The sequence below is a fragment of the Trichechus manatus genome, unplaced genomic scaffold, assembly GCF_000243295.1.
Source record: "Trichechus manatus latirostris isolate Lorelei unplaced genomic scaffold, TriManLat1.0 scaffold00016, whole genome shotgun sequence".
In the NCBI taxonomy this organism is placed as follows: domain Eukaryota; kingdom Metazoa; phylum Chordata; class Mammalia; order Sirenia; family Trichechidae; genus Trichechus; species Trichechus manatus.
Window position 1 is genome coordinate 8,333,332 of NW_004443952.1, and position 16,245 is coordinate 8,349,576.

The window sequence follows — 16,245 nt, forward strand, 5'->3', positions numbered from 1 at the left end:
GGGCCTAGAACCGGCGCAGCGACCAGGGTGGCGCGGAGCATGATAGGAATCGTAGTAGGAAAGATTCTGATCACGTCGGGAGGCGTAACTCGTGCAGTCTCCGAGTAAAACACGCGGGAGACAAGAGTCCATAGGGAGAGAGGCTCAAAGAAGTCTGGGAAGTGTAGTCCACTCGTTTTAGCGGTAGATTGGTAATGGGTGCCGAGGTTCCGGGAAGGGGCTGAACTGAAAAGGCTTGAAAGGAGGTAGGTGTATCCAGTGGCGCAGCTCTGGACTGAACCTTGGAACTGATTGAGGGCTTCCGGGGCCTGCAGTCCGTCCTGGGCCTACGGCAGGCTTTACGTCGTCCCGGAGCGGGGGACCTTGTTGCCATGGAAACCATCGCCCTGAATCCCCTCAGTGCCGCCTTGGCTCTGGAGGAGGGTTGTTCTCTGCTTTCGCGAAGCCCTCCAAAGGGCTGCTTCTGAGTTGTGAATTTCTGGCGGATTTGGGCTGCGGCGAGAGTTAAGCTTGAAGAGCCCCTCTAGCGCCAAAGTAAATAAAGACCTGGCTGAGGAGCCATGGCCTGATTTGGTTATTAGTCCTTAGCCTGGTCTTTCACATTCAGAGTGAGATGATGGATATGAAAGCGGCAGGTAAGGTGTACGCAAACAACTCTCGGAACAGCCCTGTGCTCTTTTGCTTGCTGGGGCATCAGAGATGACACAAAACAAGGTTTTTGCCCCCACATGGTGAGTGGGGGAGCCTCAAAATATTGATGTTACCGGAGCTGGATAGAAGCGCCCCCAACTAAGGAAAATTACAATAATAATGAAATCAAAAACCAGTTAGTATGGAGACGATTCTGACGCATGGCGACCCCATCCATATGTGTCAAAATAGAACTGTGCTCCATAGGGTTTTCAATGGCTTGATTTTTCAGAAGTAGATCACCAGGGCTTTCTTCTGAGGTGCCTCTAGATATATACCAACCGCCAACCTTTCCTTTAGGCTTCTAGCGTGGGCGTTTACTAAATGCCAAATTATGTGCCAGGAAGTTAATCTACATTATGTCATTCAGTCATTACTACAGGGTACAGATACAGGTGAGGAAACTAAGGCCTAGTGAGAGCTGATGGTAATTGTTCATAGTGGCGGAGTGGGAGAGCCTGCATTTTTAACCATTACTCTATACAACTTCCTGGTGTCGAGGTTTTCACAGTTTGCAGAAAAGCTAAGAAAACTTATAGCACTTTTTTCTCTTAAGTATTCATCCCTCATGCTTTCTTTGGAACTTTGGCTTCTTCTACCAGTTGTTTACATGGGAAACTAGTAGAAGAGTGTATCTGATTTAGTACAAAGCAATTTGAAACGTAATGTGCCAGCGTTTTGCATAGGTAATAACAGTCAGTCCCAAGTGTCATGGGAAGAGGAAACGCATCTTCATTTGCGTACTTCACAGTCCCTAGCTACAAATAAAAATTTATATCTGCACATACTTATAAAGGGCTTTCATTTACATCATCGTCATTTAATCCTCCCCCTGTGAAGTATGTATGATTATTATAGGAGGCTGACATTATTAGCCAAATTGAACAGCTTGCCTCGACCTCTTTATCTGAAAAATGGGGATAGTTTTGCCAGCTTCACAGGGTTTCTGTGAAGATTAAAATAAGAATGTAAAGAATGGGAGTGGAAAATCTTAGTACAGTCCTCAAGAAAAGTTCATCTCACTTGCTCTGTTTGGATCTTGTTTTATTCAACAAGCATTTACTGACTACTTGATAAAAATATACTTTACTGGATGCTGTGTATGAATATATAGATAATGCCATCAACCGATGCTAAACTCAATTGTGGGGGTTTTGTTTTCTTCTCAAAAAATGTTTGTTTTTTTGTTAGCACAGGTATTACCTTGGGTTCTTAGACTGTGGAGTGCTCTCTTGAGCCTCTGCAAACTGTTCTTTCTGCCTGAAATGCCTTTAATCACCTTTCTCTGCCTGTCCTTCAGAACTGAACTAAGACATCATCTCCTCTAGGAAGCCTTCCTGACATCCCTTTCCACCCTATGTTCAATCCAGAGTGGATTAGGTGCCTCTGTGATGACATTGCATTACCCTCATCAGAGTTCTTGTTATTCTATATTGCAATTTTGTGTTTTCTTGTCTGTTTCCCCACAGACTGTGTCTTTTAACTGTGTAGCCGGAGCACAAGAAGTGTTTGTTGAATAAATGACTTATCCATTCAGACCCTGAGGATAACCCTGTGAACTGGTGAGTTAGAGGGAGTTTTCATGCGATTTAGCAAATTCTAGCATTCTGGAGTGATCAGAAAGCTGACAATTCTCATGTCTAGTGGATTAAACTTGATAGCTTGTCCACTCTCCCGCTTGTTGTTCTTAGGTGTTGTCGAGTCAATTCCGACTCATAGTGACCTTACGAACAACAAAATGAAACACTGCCCGCTCCTGTGCCATCCTCACAATCATTGCTATGCTTGAGCCCATTGTTGCAACCACTGTGGCAGTCCATCTCGTTGAGGGTCTTCCTCTCTTTTGCGGATCCTCTACGTTACCACGCATGATGTCCTTCTCCCGGGAATGTCCCTCCTGATAACATGTCCAAAGTACGTGAGATGAAGTCTCGCCATACTCGCTTCTAAGGAGCATTCTGGCTGTACTTCTTCCAAGACAGATTTGTTTGTTCTTCTGGCAGTCCATGGTATATTCAGTATTCTTTGTCAACACCTTAATTCAAAGGCACCAATTCTTCTTTGGTCTTCCTTATTCATAGTTCAGCTTTCACATGCATATGAGGAGATTGAAAATACCATGGCTTGGGTTAGGTGCACCTTAGTCCTCAAGGTAACATCTTTGCTTTTTAACACTTTAAAGAAGTCTTTTGTAGCAGATTTGCTTAATGTGATACGTCGTTTGATTTCTTGACTGCTGCTTCCATGCGTGTTGATTATGGATCCAAGTAAAATGAAATCCTTGACTACGTCATTATTTTCTCCATTTATCATGATGTTGCTTATTGGTCCAGTTGTGAGGATTTTTGTTTTCTTTATGTTGAGGTATAATCCATACTGAAGGCTGTAGGCTTTGATTTTCATCAGTAAGTGCTTCAAGTCCTCTGCCCTTTAGCAAGCAATGTTGTGTCATCTGCATATTGCAGGTTGTTAATGAATATTTCTCCAAATCCTGATGCCACGTTCTTCTTCGTATAGTCCAGTTTCTTGGATTATTTGCTCCTCATACAGACTGAATAAGTATGGTGAAAGAACATAACCCTGACACAAACCTTTGCTGATTTTAAACCACACAGTATCCCCTTGTTCTGTTCAAATGACTGCCTCTTGATCTATGTACAGGTTCCTCATGAGCACAGTTAAGTGTCCTGAAATTCCCATTCTTTGCAATATTATCCATAACTTGTTATGACCCACACAGTTGAATGCCTTTACATAGTCAAACACAGGTAGCTACACTGAATTAAGATGTGATATTTTAACTTTATTTTCTTGTCTAGAATATTTCTTTGAATGTGACTGGAGCATGAAATTAAAGTGATTGTTGCCTGTAATTCTCTCTTATAGGCAGCTTGCTATTTTAAGTTCTTGAAGAGTTTTTTGGCATTAGAGTTGTGGGCCCCATCATTCAATAAAGAAATGATAATCATATACCTGGACACTTAGAAGTCTATGTATGAATCCAAATGAGTTTTTGGTCCACCATTCACTTTAGCATGCATGCTTACAAATTAATCTTGTTTGTGTCTTAGTTATCTAGTGCTGCTATAACAGAAATACCGCAGTGGGTGGCTTTAATAAGCAGAAATTTATATTCTCACAGTTTAGGGGGCTGGAAGTCTGAATTGAGGGTGCCGGCCCTACAGGAAAGCTTTGTCTCTGTTGGCTCTGGAGGAAGGCCCTTGTCTCTTTTGAGCTGCGTCTTCTGGACAGTCTTCATGTGGCTTAGCATCTCTCTTCCCCCATCTCTGCTTCTTTCACTTGCTTGCTTTATCTCGTTTTTATTTATTTTTTATTATGCTTTAGGTGAAACTTTACCGAGCAAATTAATTTCTCATTGAACAATTTGTACACAAATTGTTTTGTGACATTGGTTATAATCCCCATTTTTCCTGTCCCTTCTTGCCTTCTCGTCATTGCTTTTGGCCAGGTGTTGCCCTTTTGGTCTCATATACATGATTGAACTAAGAACCATGTTCCTCATGTATGTTATTGTTTGTTTTATAGACCTGTCTAATCTTTGGCTGAAGGGTGAACTTCGGGAGTGGCTTTAGCTCAAGTTAAAAGTGTGTCCGGGGGCCACAGTCTCCGGATTTCTTCCAGTCTCTGTCTCTGTCTCTCATACCAGTAAGTCTGGTCTTTTTTTGTGTGTATGTGAATTTGAATTTTGTTCTACATTTTTCTCCTGCTCTGCCCAGGACCCTCTATTGTGATTCCTGTCAGAGTGATTGGTGGTGGTAGCCAGGCACCATCTAGTTCTTCTGGGCTCAGGCTGGTGGAGGCTATGGTACTTGTTTGTGGTTCATTAGTCATTTGGACTATTATTTCCCTTGTGTCTTTGGCTTTCTTCATTCTCCTTTGCTCTGGATGGGATGGGACTAGTAGATGTATCTTAGATGGCTGCTCACAAACTTTTAAGACCCTAGATACTACTCACCAGAGTTGAGTATAGAGCATTTTCTTTATGAACTTTGTTATGCCAGTTGACCTAGCTGACCCCCTCGACCATGGTCCCCAGCCCTCAGCCCCAGTAACTCAGTCCTTCAGGTGTTTGGAAGTGTCTATGAAGCTTCTATGACTTTGCCTTGGTCAAGTTGTGCTGAATTCTCTAGTATTGTGTACCGTCTTACCCTTCACCAAAGATACATTTATCTACTATCTAGTAAGTGTTTTTCCCTCCCTACCCCTTCCCTCCCTCGTAACCATGAAAAGATTGTTTCTTTTTGTGTGTAAACGTTTTCTTGAGTTTTTATAGTAGTGGTCTCATGTAGTATTTGTCCTTTTGTGATTGACTTATTTCATTCAACATAATACCCTCCAGACTCATCCGTATTGGGAGATGGTTCACAGATTCATCATTGTTTTTATCGTTGCGTAGTATTCCATTGTGTGTATGTACCATAGTTTGTTTATCCATTCATCTGTTGATGGGCACTTATGTTTTTTCCATCTTTTTGCTATTGTGAATAATGCTGCGGTGAACATGGGTGTGCATATGTCTCTGTATTCGTGTGACGGCTCTTATTTCTCTAGGATAATATTGTTAGGAGTGGGATTGCTGGATCGTATGGTATTTCTATTTTGCCTTTTTAAAGGAAGTGCCATATTGTTTTCCATAGTGATTGTACCATTTACCTTCCCACTAGCAGCGCATAAGAGTTCCAATCTCCCTGCAGCCTTTCCAACACTTGTTATTTTCTCTTTTTTTGATTCGTGCCAGTAATGTTGGAGTCAGATGGTATGTCAGTGTAGTTTTGATTTGCATTTCTCTAATGGCTAATTGTTGTGAGCATTTCCTTATGTGTCTGTTAGCCTCCTGAATGTCTTTGGTGAAGTGTCTATTCATATCCTTTGCCCGTTTTTAAATTGAATTGTCTTTTTGTTGTTGAGATGTTGCAGTATCTTGTAGAGTTTAGAGATGAGGCCCTTGTTGGATATGTTATAGCCAAAAATATTTTCCCAAACTGTAGGTTCTCTTTTTACTCTTTTGGTGAAGTTTTTTGATGAGCATAAGTGTTTACTCTTTTGGAGCTCCCAGTTATCTAGTTTATTTTCTGGTGCTTTTGCATTGTTAGTTATGGTTTGTATCCTATTTATGCCATATATTAGGGGCCCTAGTGTTGTCCCTATTTTTTCTCCTAAGGTCTTTATAGTTTTAGGTTTTATGTTTAGGTCTTTGATCCATTTTGAATTAGTTTTTGTGTATAGTCTGAGGTATGGGTCCTGTTTCATTTTTTTACAGATGGACATTCAATTTTGCCAGCACTATTTGTTAAAGAGACTGCTTTTTCCCCATTTACTATACTTTGGCTCTTTGTCAAAGATCAGCTGACCATAGGTGGGTGGATTTATGCCTGGGTTCTCAATTCTGTTCCATTGGTCAATGTATCTGTCATTGTACCAGTATCAGGCCGTTTTGACTACTGTGGCTGTATAGTAGGTTCTGAGATCAGGTAGTGTGAAGCCTCCTACTTTGTTCTTCTTTTTCAGTAATGCTTTACTTATCTGGGGCCTCTTTCCTTTACATATAAAGTTAGTGATTAGTTTTTCCATCTTGTTAAAGAGTGCTGTTGGTATTTGGATCGGGACAACATTATACCTGTAGATTGCTCTGGGTAGAAATGACATTTTCATAATGTTGAGTCTTCCTGTCCATGAGCATGGTATGTTTTTCCATTTATGTAGGTCTGTTTTGGTTTCTTGCAGTAGTGTTTTGTAGTTTTCTTTGTATAGGTTTTTTATGTCTCTAGTTAGATATATTCTTAAGTGTTTTTTTTTTTTTTAGGGGTGATTATAAATGGTATTGTTTTCTTGATTTCTTTTTTGAAGTTCTCTTTGTTGATGTATAGGAATCCAACTGACTTTTGTATGTTGATCTTGTATCTTGCTACTCTGCTGAATCTTTCTATTAGTTCCAGTAGTTTTCTTGTGGAATCTTTGGGGTTCTCTGTTCTTTCCAATTTGGATGCCCTTTATTTTTCTTGCCTTATTACTCTAGGTAGGACTTTCAGCACAATGTTAAATAGGAGTGGTGATAAAGGGCATCCTTGTCTTGTTCCCATGCTTTCAGCCTCTCTCTGTTGAGAATGATGTTGACTGTCGGTTTAGTATAGATGCCATTTATTATGTTGAGGAATTTCCCTTCTGTTTCTATTTTGCTGAGAGTTTTTATTAGGAATGGGTTTCGGACTTTATGAAATGCCTTTTCAGCATCAATTGAGATGATCGTGTGGTTCTTTTCTTTCGTTTTATTTATGGGTGGATTACGTTGATTGATTTTCTAATGTTGAAGCATTCTTGCATACCTGGTATGAATCCCACTTGGTGGTGGTGTATTATTTTTTGATACGATAGTGAATTCTATTGGCTAGAATTTTGTTAAGAATTTTTACATCTATATTCATGAAAGGTATTGGTCTGTAATTTTCTTTTTTTGTAGTGTCTTAGCTTGGCTTTGGTATTAGGGTTATGATGGCTTCATAGAATGAATTCAGGTATAGCTGTATATCTCTAAAGCGATTGACTCAAAACACACCCTAATCCTGTCTCATTAACATAATAAACATAACCCAGTCCTCATTGATATAACCTTATCCTGCCTCATTAACATAACAAACACAACCCATTCACAAATAGGACTATAACCACAGGCATATAGGTTAAGATTTACAAGGCGTATTTTTAGGGGTCAGAATTCAATCCATAACAGTAGCCCAGATTCATTCTCTCCAGTTTTTCTTCTTTTCTGCTACTTTTAACAGCTAATAGTTAAATGGTTCTGGCCCTTGGTGTTGATTTCATTATGCTGCGACGAAAACCAACTCGCCTGGAGCTGAAGCTTGATGACATCGAGGAGTTTGAGAGCATTCGAAAGGACCTGGAGGTAAGAGTACAACTTTCAAACTCTTAGGAATATTTAAAACAATAACTAACTTCTGAACTCCAGACTCTTATACTAACAGCCTATTTGAAATCTGTATTTGGATGCTTTACAGGCATCTCAAACTTAATATGTTAGTTTCCTGTGGCTGCCATAACAAATTACCACAAACTTCGTAGCTTTAAAGAACAGGATTTTATTCTCTTAGCTTTGGTTTAGTCCAGTTGTGCTGACTTCCTTTGTAGTGTGTGCTGTCCTTTCCTTCACCTAAGATTATTCTTATCTACTATCTAGTTAGTAAATAACCCTCACCGTCCCTCCCCACCCTCATAACCATCAAAGAATATTTTCTTCTGCGTTTAAACCTTTTCTTGAGTTCTTATAATAGTGGTCTTATACAATATTTGTCTTTTTGTGACTGACTGAATTCACTAAGCATAATGACCTCCAGCTTCCTCCATGTTATATTTCACAGCTTCATTGTTCTTTATCGTTGGGTAGTATTCCATTCTGTGGTTATACCATAATTTGTTTATCCGTTCGTCCATTGATGGACACCTAGGTTGTTTCCATCTTTTTTGCTGTTGTGAACAGTGCTGCAATGAACATGGGTGTGCATATATCTATTGGTGTGATGGCTCTTATTTCTCTAGGATATATTCCAAGGAGTGGAATAGCTGGATCATATGGTACTTCTATTTCTAGCTTTTTAAGGAAGTGCCAAATTGATTTCCAAAGTGGTTGTACGGTCTTACATTCCCACCAGCAGTGTCTAAGTGTTCCAGTCTCTCCACAACCTCTCCAGCATTTATTATTTTGTGTTTTTTGGATTAATGCTAGCCTTGTTGGGGTGAGATGATATCTCATTGTAGTTTTGTTCTGCATTTCTCTAATGACTAATGATCATGAGCATTTCTTCATGTGTCTGTTAGCCACCTGAATATCTTCTTTCGTGAAGTGCCTGTTCATATACTTTGCCCATTTTTTAATTGGGTTATTTGTCTTTCTGTTGTTAAGGTTTTGCAGTATCTTGTAGATTTTAGAGATTAGACACTGATCAGACTTGTCATAGCCAAATTTTTTTTCTATCTTAGGCTGGGTTCTCTAGAGAAGCAAAACCAGTAAAGTGTATAAATATATATAGAGAGAGAGATTGTATCACGGAAACAGCTCATGTGATTGTAGAGGCTAGAATGTCCCAAGTCCGTGGATCAGGGTAGAGGCCTCTCCCAAGTCACACAGCTGCAGAAGCTGGCAAGCCCAAGATTGGAAGGTCGGAGAGCAGGGCTCCCACTCACAGGCTGTGCAGATCGACGAATCCCAGGTTCGGCAGATAAGCTGACAGCTCAAGTCCCAAGAACGGGAGATGAGACGACAGAAAGCAGCCGCAGGATCCAGAGAGAGCAAAAAGCCAGAACGTCTGCTTATATACAGATGGGGGCCACACCCCCAAGGAGACTCCCTTTCATCTGATTGGCTACTCACAGTATATTCAATCATAGGAGTGATTACATTAAAACACGGAGAATCATGGCCCAACCAAGTTGACACACAATCTTAAACCATCACATTGTCCCAGTCTGTAGGTTGTCTTTTTAGTCTTTGGTGAAGTCTTTTCATGAGCATAAGTGTTTGATTTTTAGGGGCTCCCGGTTATCTAGTCTCTCTTCTGGTGCTTGTGCATTGTTACTTACGGTTCGTATTGTGTATATGCCGTGTATTAGGGCTCCTAGCGTTGTCCCTATTTTTTCTTCCGTGATCTTTATCGTTTTTGATTTTATATTTAAGTCCTTGATCCATTTTGAGTTAGTTTTTGTGCGTGGTGTAAGTATGGGTCTTGTTTCAGTTTTTTGCAGATAGATATCTAGTTACGCCAGCACCATTTGTTAAAGAGATTGTCTTTTCCCCAGTTAATGGACTTTGGGCCTTTGTCAAATATCAGCTGCTCACAGGTGGATGAATTTATGTCTGGATTCTCAATTCTGTTCCATTGGTTCATGTATCTGTTGTTGTACCGGTACCAGGCTGTTTTGACTGCCATGGCTGGCATCCTTGATTTATAGCCACATCACTCCAATCTGTTTCTGTGGTCATACTGCCTCCTCTTCTGTCTGTGATATCTCCCTCTGCCTCCTTATAAGGATACATGTGATTGCATTTAGGGCCACCCAGATAATCCGGGATACTCTCCCCAAGATCCTTAACTTAATCATCTCTGCAAAGACCCTTTTCTCATATAAGGTATAACATTTACAGGTTCCAGGGATTAGGACATGAGATCTTTGGGAGCCATTATTCAGCCTCCTATACTTAACATGTTCAAAAAACAAACTCTTGATTCTCCCTCAAACCAGTTTCTCCCCTAGAGTTCCCCATCTCAGTATATGGTACCACCATCCATCCAGTTGCTCGGGCCAGAAACCTGGGAGTCATTCTTGAGTCCTCTCTTTCCCTTACCCTTTATATTCAGTCTATCCATCAATCCTTTGATTCTACCTCCAGAATATGTCTAGAATCTACTCGTACCTTTTTACCTGCACTGTTACAACCCTAACTCAAGTAACCATCATCTCTCCCTGTACAATTTTGATAGCCTCCTAAATGGTCTTCCTTCTTCCATTTTTGTCTTTTCAATCCATCAGGTAGCTAGAGTGATCTTTAAAATATTTCGGATCATATTATTTCTCCTGTTTAAAATTCATCAGTGGTTTCCTGCACTTAGAATACAATCTGAACTCCTTACCATGGCCTACAAAACTTTGTATGTTCTGGCCCTCTCCATTTTCACTGCATGCCACTCTTTGCCTTGTCCTCGATACCCTAGGCACACTGGCTGCCTTTCATTTTCTTGAACATGCCAACTATTTGTCACTTCACAGCTTTTGCACATACTATTTTCTCTGCCTGGAGAGTCCCCTCGTTCCTCATGTCTCAGTTTAAATTGAGACAGATTGAGAGGCTTCGTTTGACTGTATCCAACTTAGTGTTTCATTCTTACTCCATCCGATTAGGCTCTCTTAAAGTACCTTATTCTTTTATTTCATAGTTATTAGGATTTTCAATTATTTATTTGATTATTGTAAGATCATTTATAGAAGGAGTCTAGATTGCAGGGATCATATCTGTCTTTTTCACCATTGGGTTCCCGGCATCTAGCATATTGTAGGAGCTCAATATGTATTTTTAAGTGTGGCCTTAACCTACAATATTAGATGTCATTAATAAGGCTTAAGTATTTCAGTAGCATTTCCGGATAAAGTCCAAATTCCTTAGCATGGCATATGAGGCCCTTTGTGACTTTGTCCCTGCTCATCTCTCCACTTTATCTTCTACTGCTAACTCTAATTTTAGTGCCTGTGCACACTCTCTTCCCTTTGCCTGAAATGCCCTTTTCCTGTTCGTCAGGCTTACTCCCACTCATCCTTTGAAACTCAGCTCCTTTCAGAAGCCTCCCTTGCCCCCTGTCCCTAGCTGGGTTAAGTTCAGCCTCTTCCTTCTCTGCTAACCTCTCTCATAGGTACTGTCACTCTCTGTTGTAATGACCTGTGTTTGTTTTCCTCCAATAGGCCATAAGCTCCTTGAAGGTAGGAATTAGTATATTCATCTCTGCAGCTTTTCCCCACAACAGCAGTCCCATAAGAGGGGCTCAATACAAGTCTCCTTTGATTTGCTGACTTAATAAACATGTCATACTGTATGGCAGAGGACATTACATCTTATATGTATTCATGCGTATAATGGCTTTACTATGTATTGTATATGCTTCTTATTAAGACTGATAACTGATTTATTTTTCCCTTTCCTCACCCCAACAGATTCTAGTCATAATTTTTTTTTGCTTTTTATTAAGGATGAGCTTTAAGTATGGTTTGAACTTCATTTGTAATGAGTCTCATAAAATACTAGCATACCTAACTTTGACTCTGCAGTGCCAGCTCACTCTTGAGTCAGTCTTTCACTAAATACAATTATCCAGTGGGTTTGACCTGTTTCAGAGAAACTTAGGAGGAAGGGACAGTCTTGCTCTGAACTAAAATGAAACCAGTAGAAAACTGGTACTTTGTTACTGAAATTAGTTTGAATATACTACCATGACCCCAGATTCTGACAGTCTGCAGTTGTTCACAAAGGAAGTCTTTTTTTTTTCTTTATTTTTTTTTTATTGTACTTCAGGTGAAGGCTTACAGAACAAATAGTTTCTCGTGAAACAGTAGTACACATATTGTTTTATGACATTGGTTAACAACCCCACAACATGTCAACCCTCTCCCTTCTCGACCTTTTTTTTTGGTGAAAATACACATAGCCAAAGATACACCATTTCAAAAATTTCTACATGCACAGTTCAGTGACATTGAGTACGCTCTTCCAATTGTGCTGCTATTCTCAGTTAAGATGAAGGCTTACAGAACAAAATAGTTTCTCATTTAACAGTTAGTACACATGTTGCCCTATGACAATGGTTAACAACCTCACAACACATCAACACTATCCTTACTCAACCTTGGGTTCCCTATCACCAGCTTCCCTGTCCCCTTCTGCCTTCTGACCCTTGTCCCTGGACTGCTGTACCTCATTAGTCCCATTTGGTTTTATGGGGCTGTCCACTCCCAGGCTGAACGGTAACCTCGGTGATGACTTCACCACTGAGCTAAAAGGGTGTCTGGGGGCCATACTCTCGGGGTTTCTCCAGTCTCCTTTAGGCCAGTAAATCTGGTGTTTTTTTTGTGAGTTAGAATTTTGTTCTACATCCTTCTCCAGCTCTGTCCAGAACCCTCTGTTGTGATCCTGGTCAGAGCAGTCAGTGGTGGTAGCTGGGCACCATCTAGCTTTACTGGACTCAGTCTGGTGGAGGCCTTGGTAGCTGTGGTCCATTAGTCCTTCAGACTAATCTTTTCCTTGTATCCTGTTGTCTTCATTCTCCCTTGCTCCTGAAGGGATGAGACCAGTGGAGTATCTTAGATGGCTGCTCACAGGCTTTTAAGACCCCAGACGCTACCCACCAAGGTAGAATGGAGAACATTGTCTTTATAAACTGTGTTATGCCGGTTGAGCTAGATGTTCCCCGAGACCATGGTCCCAACAGCCCTCCATCCAGCAATTCAGTCCCTCAGGGAGTTTGGATGTGTCTATGGAGCTTCCGTGACCTTTCACAAAGGAAGTCTTTTAAATGATTTCATCCCCTTTGGATATTCTCAGAATTTCTCATGACTTAAAAAAGGATAGCGCTCTCTGCCTTTTAGAACTTGTTTTCACAAAGGTGTTTGGGAAGAAATTTCATAGTATTACTTATTGGTAGTGTACTTACTCTGTAACTCAGGAAGGTCACGATATTTATCACATATAAAGCAGTACCTTATTTGATTCACTATAATCCTTTGACATTGGCATTTAAATGCTCACAGTTCAGCAGTAAGTGGTAAAGAATAGCAGCAATTCCAGTGATTAGAGTAGTTGAGCTTTCCTCTAGTCAGGCACTCTAGACAAAACATCTGCTCAGTCTCTTAGAGAACACTATTAGCATTAACATCATCTTTACAGTCAGGTAGTAGCAGGTATGGGATAAGTGTTCCTGTTTGGAAATAACTTCCAAAAGATAAAAATTTTATGAATTATGTAGTTACTTGTGACTTAATAGCCAAACCCTTTATCTGAAAACAAAATAAAACCCAAAAACTCAGACCTTTTTTAAATTTTTTTCCATACAAAAATTTATACATTGTTTTGTAACTCTAATTGCGCTCCTCATACTGTGACAGCACACTCCTCCTTTCCATCTGATTCCCCACGTCCATTCAACCAGCTCCTAACCCTCTCTGCCTTCCTGCCTCACCTCCGGACAGAAGTTGCCCATGTAGTCTCTTGTATCTACTTGAGATAAGAGGCACACTCCTCATGAGTATCACTTTATGTCCCACAGTCCAGTCCAATCCCTGTCTGAAGAGTTGGCCTTGGAAATTGTTTTAGTTCTGGGCTCATAGACAATCCAGGGGCCATGCTTTCTGGGGTACCTCCAGTCTCAGTCAGACCATTAAGTCTGGTCTTCTTACTAGAATTTGAGTTCTGCAACCCATCTTTCTCCTGCTCCAGGAGGGACTCTCTGTTGTGTTCCCTGTCAGGGCGGTCATTGGTGGTAGCCAGGCACCATTGGTGGTAGCCAGGCACCACCTAGTTCTTCAGAAACTCAGACCTTTTGATAAGACAGCACAAAACCTTCTAGTGTTACTTTTAGTCTCAAGGGTTTGGGCAGGCTGTAAATTTTGGTGGTTATTGTTTTACCAGCCTTTTTTCCCCCATCTGTTCTCTCCCCCCTTATCCGAGTAACTCTGTCCAAATTGTAGCCTCCTGCTCTGAATCTCCACCACCGCCACACACCCAGTTCCTCACCTCTTCCTTGTGTCTCTTTGGCACTGTGGGCTTCCTTCTGGCATAGCCCTGATCACCCTATGTTGTAAGTGTCTGTTTACCTATTTCCCTATTAGACTGTGACATCCTGGAGGGTAGAGGTCATATCTTTTATCACTGTATCTCTAGCTTTAGAATTTTACTCCTTGAAACCTAGGATTTCGGTTTATTTTTCTATAGATCCTAGCCCTTTCTTACCCTATGCCTAGTATACAGTAGGTGCTAAGTGTTTGTTAATTGAAAGAATGTTGCCTTAATCCTAAAACTTTTATACTTTCAGACCCGTAAGAAACAAAAGGAAGATGTGGAAGTTGTGGGAGGAAGTGATGGAGAAGGAGCCATTGGGCTCAGCAGTGACCCCAAGAGCCGAGAACAAATGATTAATGATCGAATTGGTTATAAACCCCAACCCAAGCCCAACAATCGTTCGTCTCAATTTGGAAGTTTTGAATTTTAGAGGTAGACATGAATTTTGCATGCCAGAACCCTGGAACAGACTAAAATGATGGCAGAAGTATAAACAAACTAAAAAACCAAACCCGTTGAACAAGATTTAGAGAATTGAGTACGTGATCAAGCAAAATGTTTACCTCTTGCAGTGAGGAATACTTCTGCGTGAGTTTACATAACTTTTACTTTAAGCCAGAATCCAAACTCTAGTTTGTCTCTGGAAAATTTGACTCTTTAAATTATAATTTGTCTGATTTTTGTTTTTTAAAATAAATATATTTTTGGAAAAATGGATATCCTTAATGAAGTAGAATGGTATTGTTAACTCCCAGATTTTAAAAGGTAATTGCTATGAGAGGTAATAATCATTCCTTCCCATCTTTATTAGAGTTCATCCATGTCACTCATTTAACTCATTTATTCAACAAATATTTACCGAACACCTATGACGTGCCAGGCACTGTTCCAGGCCCTTGGTAAACATCAGTGAACAAAACTGACAAAGATCCCTGCCCTTGTGGAGATTAGATTCTAGTAATTTTATGTAAACTTGATGAAGTTGTGAGTTTCCAGAACCTCTGTTTACAGAATGGCTTTGTGACTAGTTTGGGTATAACTTTAGGAGGACAGGCAATGGAGGGAAATAATAGGAGTGCTCCTGACAGTATCACCATCATTCCAGTTCTCCTTCCTTTCGCAACTTGCCTAAGAATTTTTCCCACCAGAAACCAGTCTGAGAAGCAACAGCTCAGGGGATAATTTTGAATTATGGCCCATTATTTTTACTTCTTAATTCAACTACAGGGAACCACCAGCTGTGGTAGCAATTTTTGAAACCGTCAGTTCTAAGGAGACCTTAGCTGGATTTTACCCAGCCTTTCCAGAGTAGCTTAAATCTAAGTGATAGGAATGTGGGAGAGGCAGGGCAGAAGGGGATAGTTTCCTTCTAGTTCCAGCCATTATACAAAACCTTTATTCTTTCAGTTTTACCCAGGACCTTAAATTCTGTTATCTCAAAGTCTTAACAACACATTAAGTCAGGCTTCAGATAGGGAAATCAAGTTATATTTTGAAGCCTGCAAAGGCCAATATGGAAGAGCATAAAAACAAAGAAGGGAAGAACAAGGGTGTGCCTCAGCCCTTGTCACTGGCTTCCCAGCAGAGTGGGTGTTTAACAGGTACAGAAGCTTATACAGAACCATGTGCCTCCTTGATTTCTCCCCCTTACATACTAGCAGCCAACACTCAGGGCTTAGTTTGTAAGGCAGTGTACTGAGTGCTTTATGCAGATTACCTCATTTAATTTTTAACTCCTATGAGGAAGCTCCTTTAGCCTAGTTTTCCAGAAGGTGAAACTGATGCTTAGCTATTAAGTGGTCAAGCTGAGATTTGACCTAGGCAGTGTGATTTCTGAACCACTGCCTCTAAACATCCTTGCTACACTGCTTTCCTACTTTTTCACAGCTGGGTCTAAGAAAGTGGGGATGTTAGGGTAAGAGGTTGCTTTTTCAGTTCTCAGGAAATTTTCTTTGTAAAAATGAGGCAATTACTAGACCAGCAGATAAGAATGCACCTGTCTTTTTGGGCACTACTGAAATCATGTGCATCAACTCTGTATTCCTACTGCTCATTTCTAGGAAGATGGTCAGGTGCTTGTGAAGAGATACCAATCTTATCCAGAAAACTGTATGTCATGGATTGAATTATGTCCCCCAAAAAATGTATGTATCAATTTGGCTGGGCCGTGATTCCTGGTATTCTGTGGTTTTCCTATAAGTTCT

The 16,245-nt window shown here is 40.5% G+C and overlaps 1 protein-coding gene across 2 annotated transcripts; it reads left to right on the plus strand.

Annotated features, from left to right (window-relative positions):
• The first annotated feature begins 74 nt into the window (after positions 1-74).
• On the plus strand, positions 75-16,186 carry CDC26 (cell division cycle 26). 2 transcript variants are annotated; one of them, XM_023727367.1, is made up of 4 exons: positions 75-245; positions 2,160-2,252; positions 7,491-7,612; positions 14,295-16,185. In XM_023727367.1, exons 3-4 carry the CDS (start codon positions 7,502-7,504, stop codon positions 14,469-14,471), a joined length of 288 nt encoding a protein of 95 aa, XP_023583135.1. In that variant the 5' UTR covers positions 75-245; positions 2,160-2,252; positions 7,491-7,501; the 3' UTR covers positions 14,472-16,185. The 2 variants fall into 2 exon arrangements, with proteins under 2 accessions (XP_023583135.1, XP_004372205.2); XM_004372148.2 differs by lacking the exon at positions 2,160-2,252 and having other exon boundaries at positions 14,295-16,186.
• The last annotated feature ends 59 nt before the right edge of the window (positions 16,187-16,245 follow it).

What these genes read in the sequence shown, in the direction of transcription:
- CDC26 (XM_004372148.2), top strand. Translation starts at nt 7,502, where the DNA reads ATGGTTCTGGCCCTTGGTGTTGATTTCATTATGCTGCGACGAAAACCA. An exon ending in GCATTCGAAAGGACCTGGAG is followed by an intron (nt 7,613 to 14,294) that starts GTAAGAGTACAA and finishes TTATACTTTCAG; the next exon opens with ACCCGTAAGAAACAAAAGGA.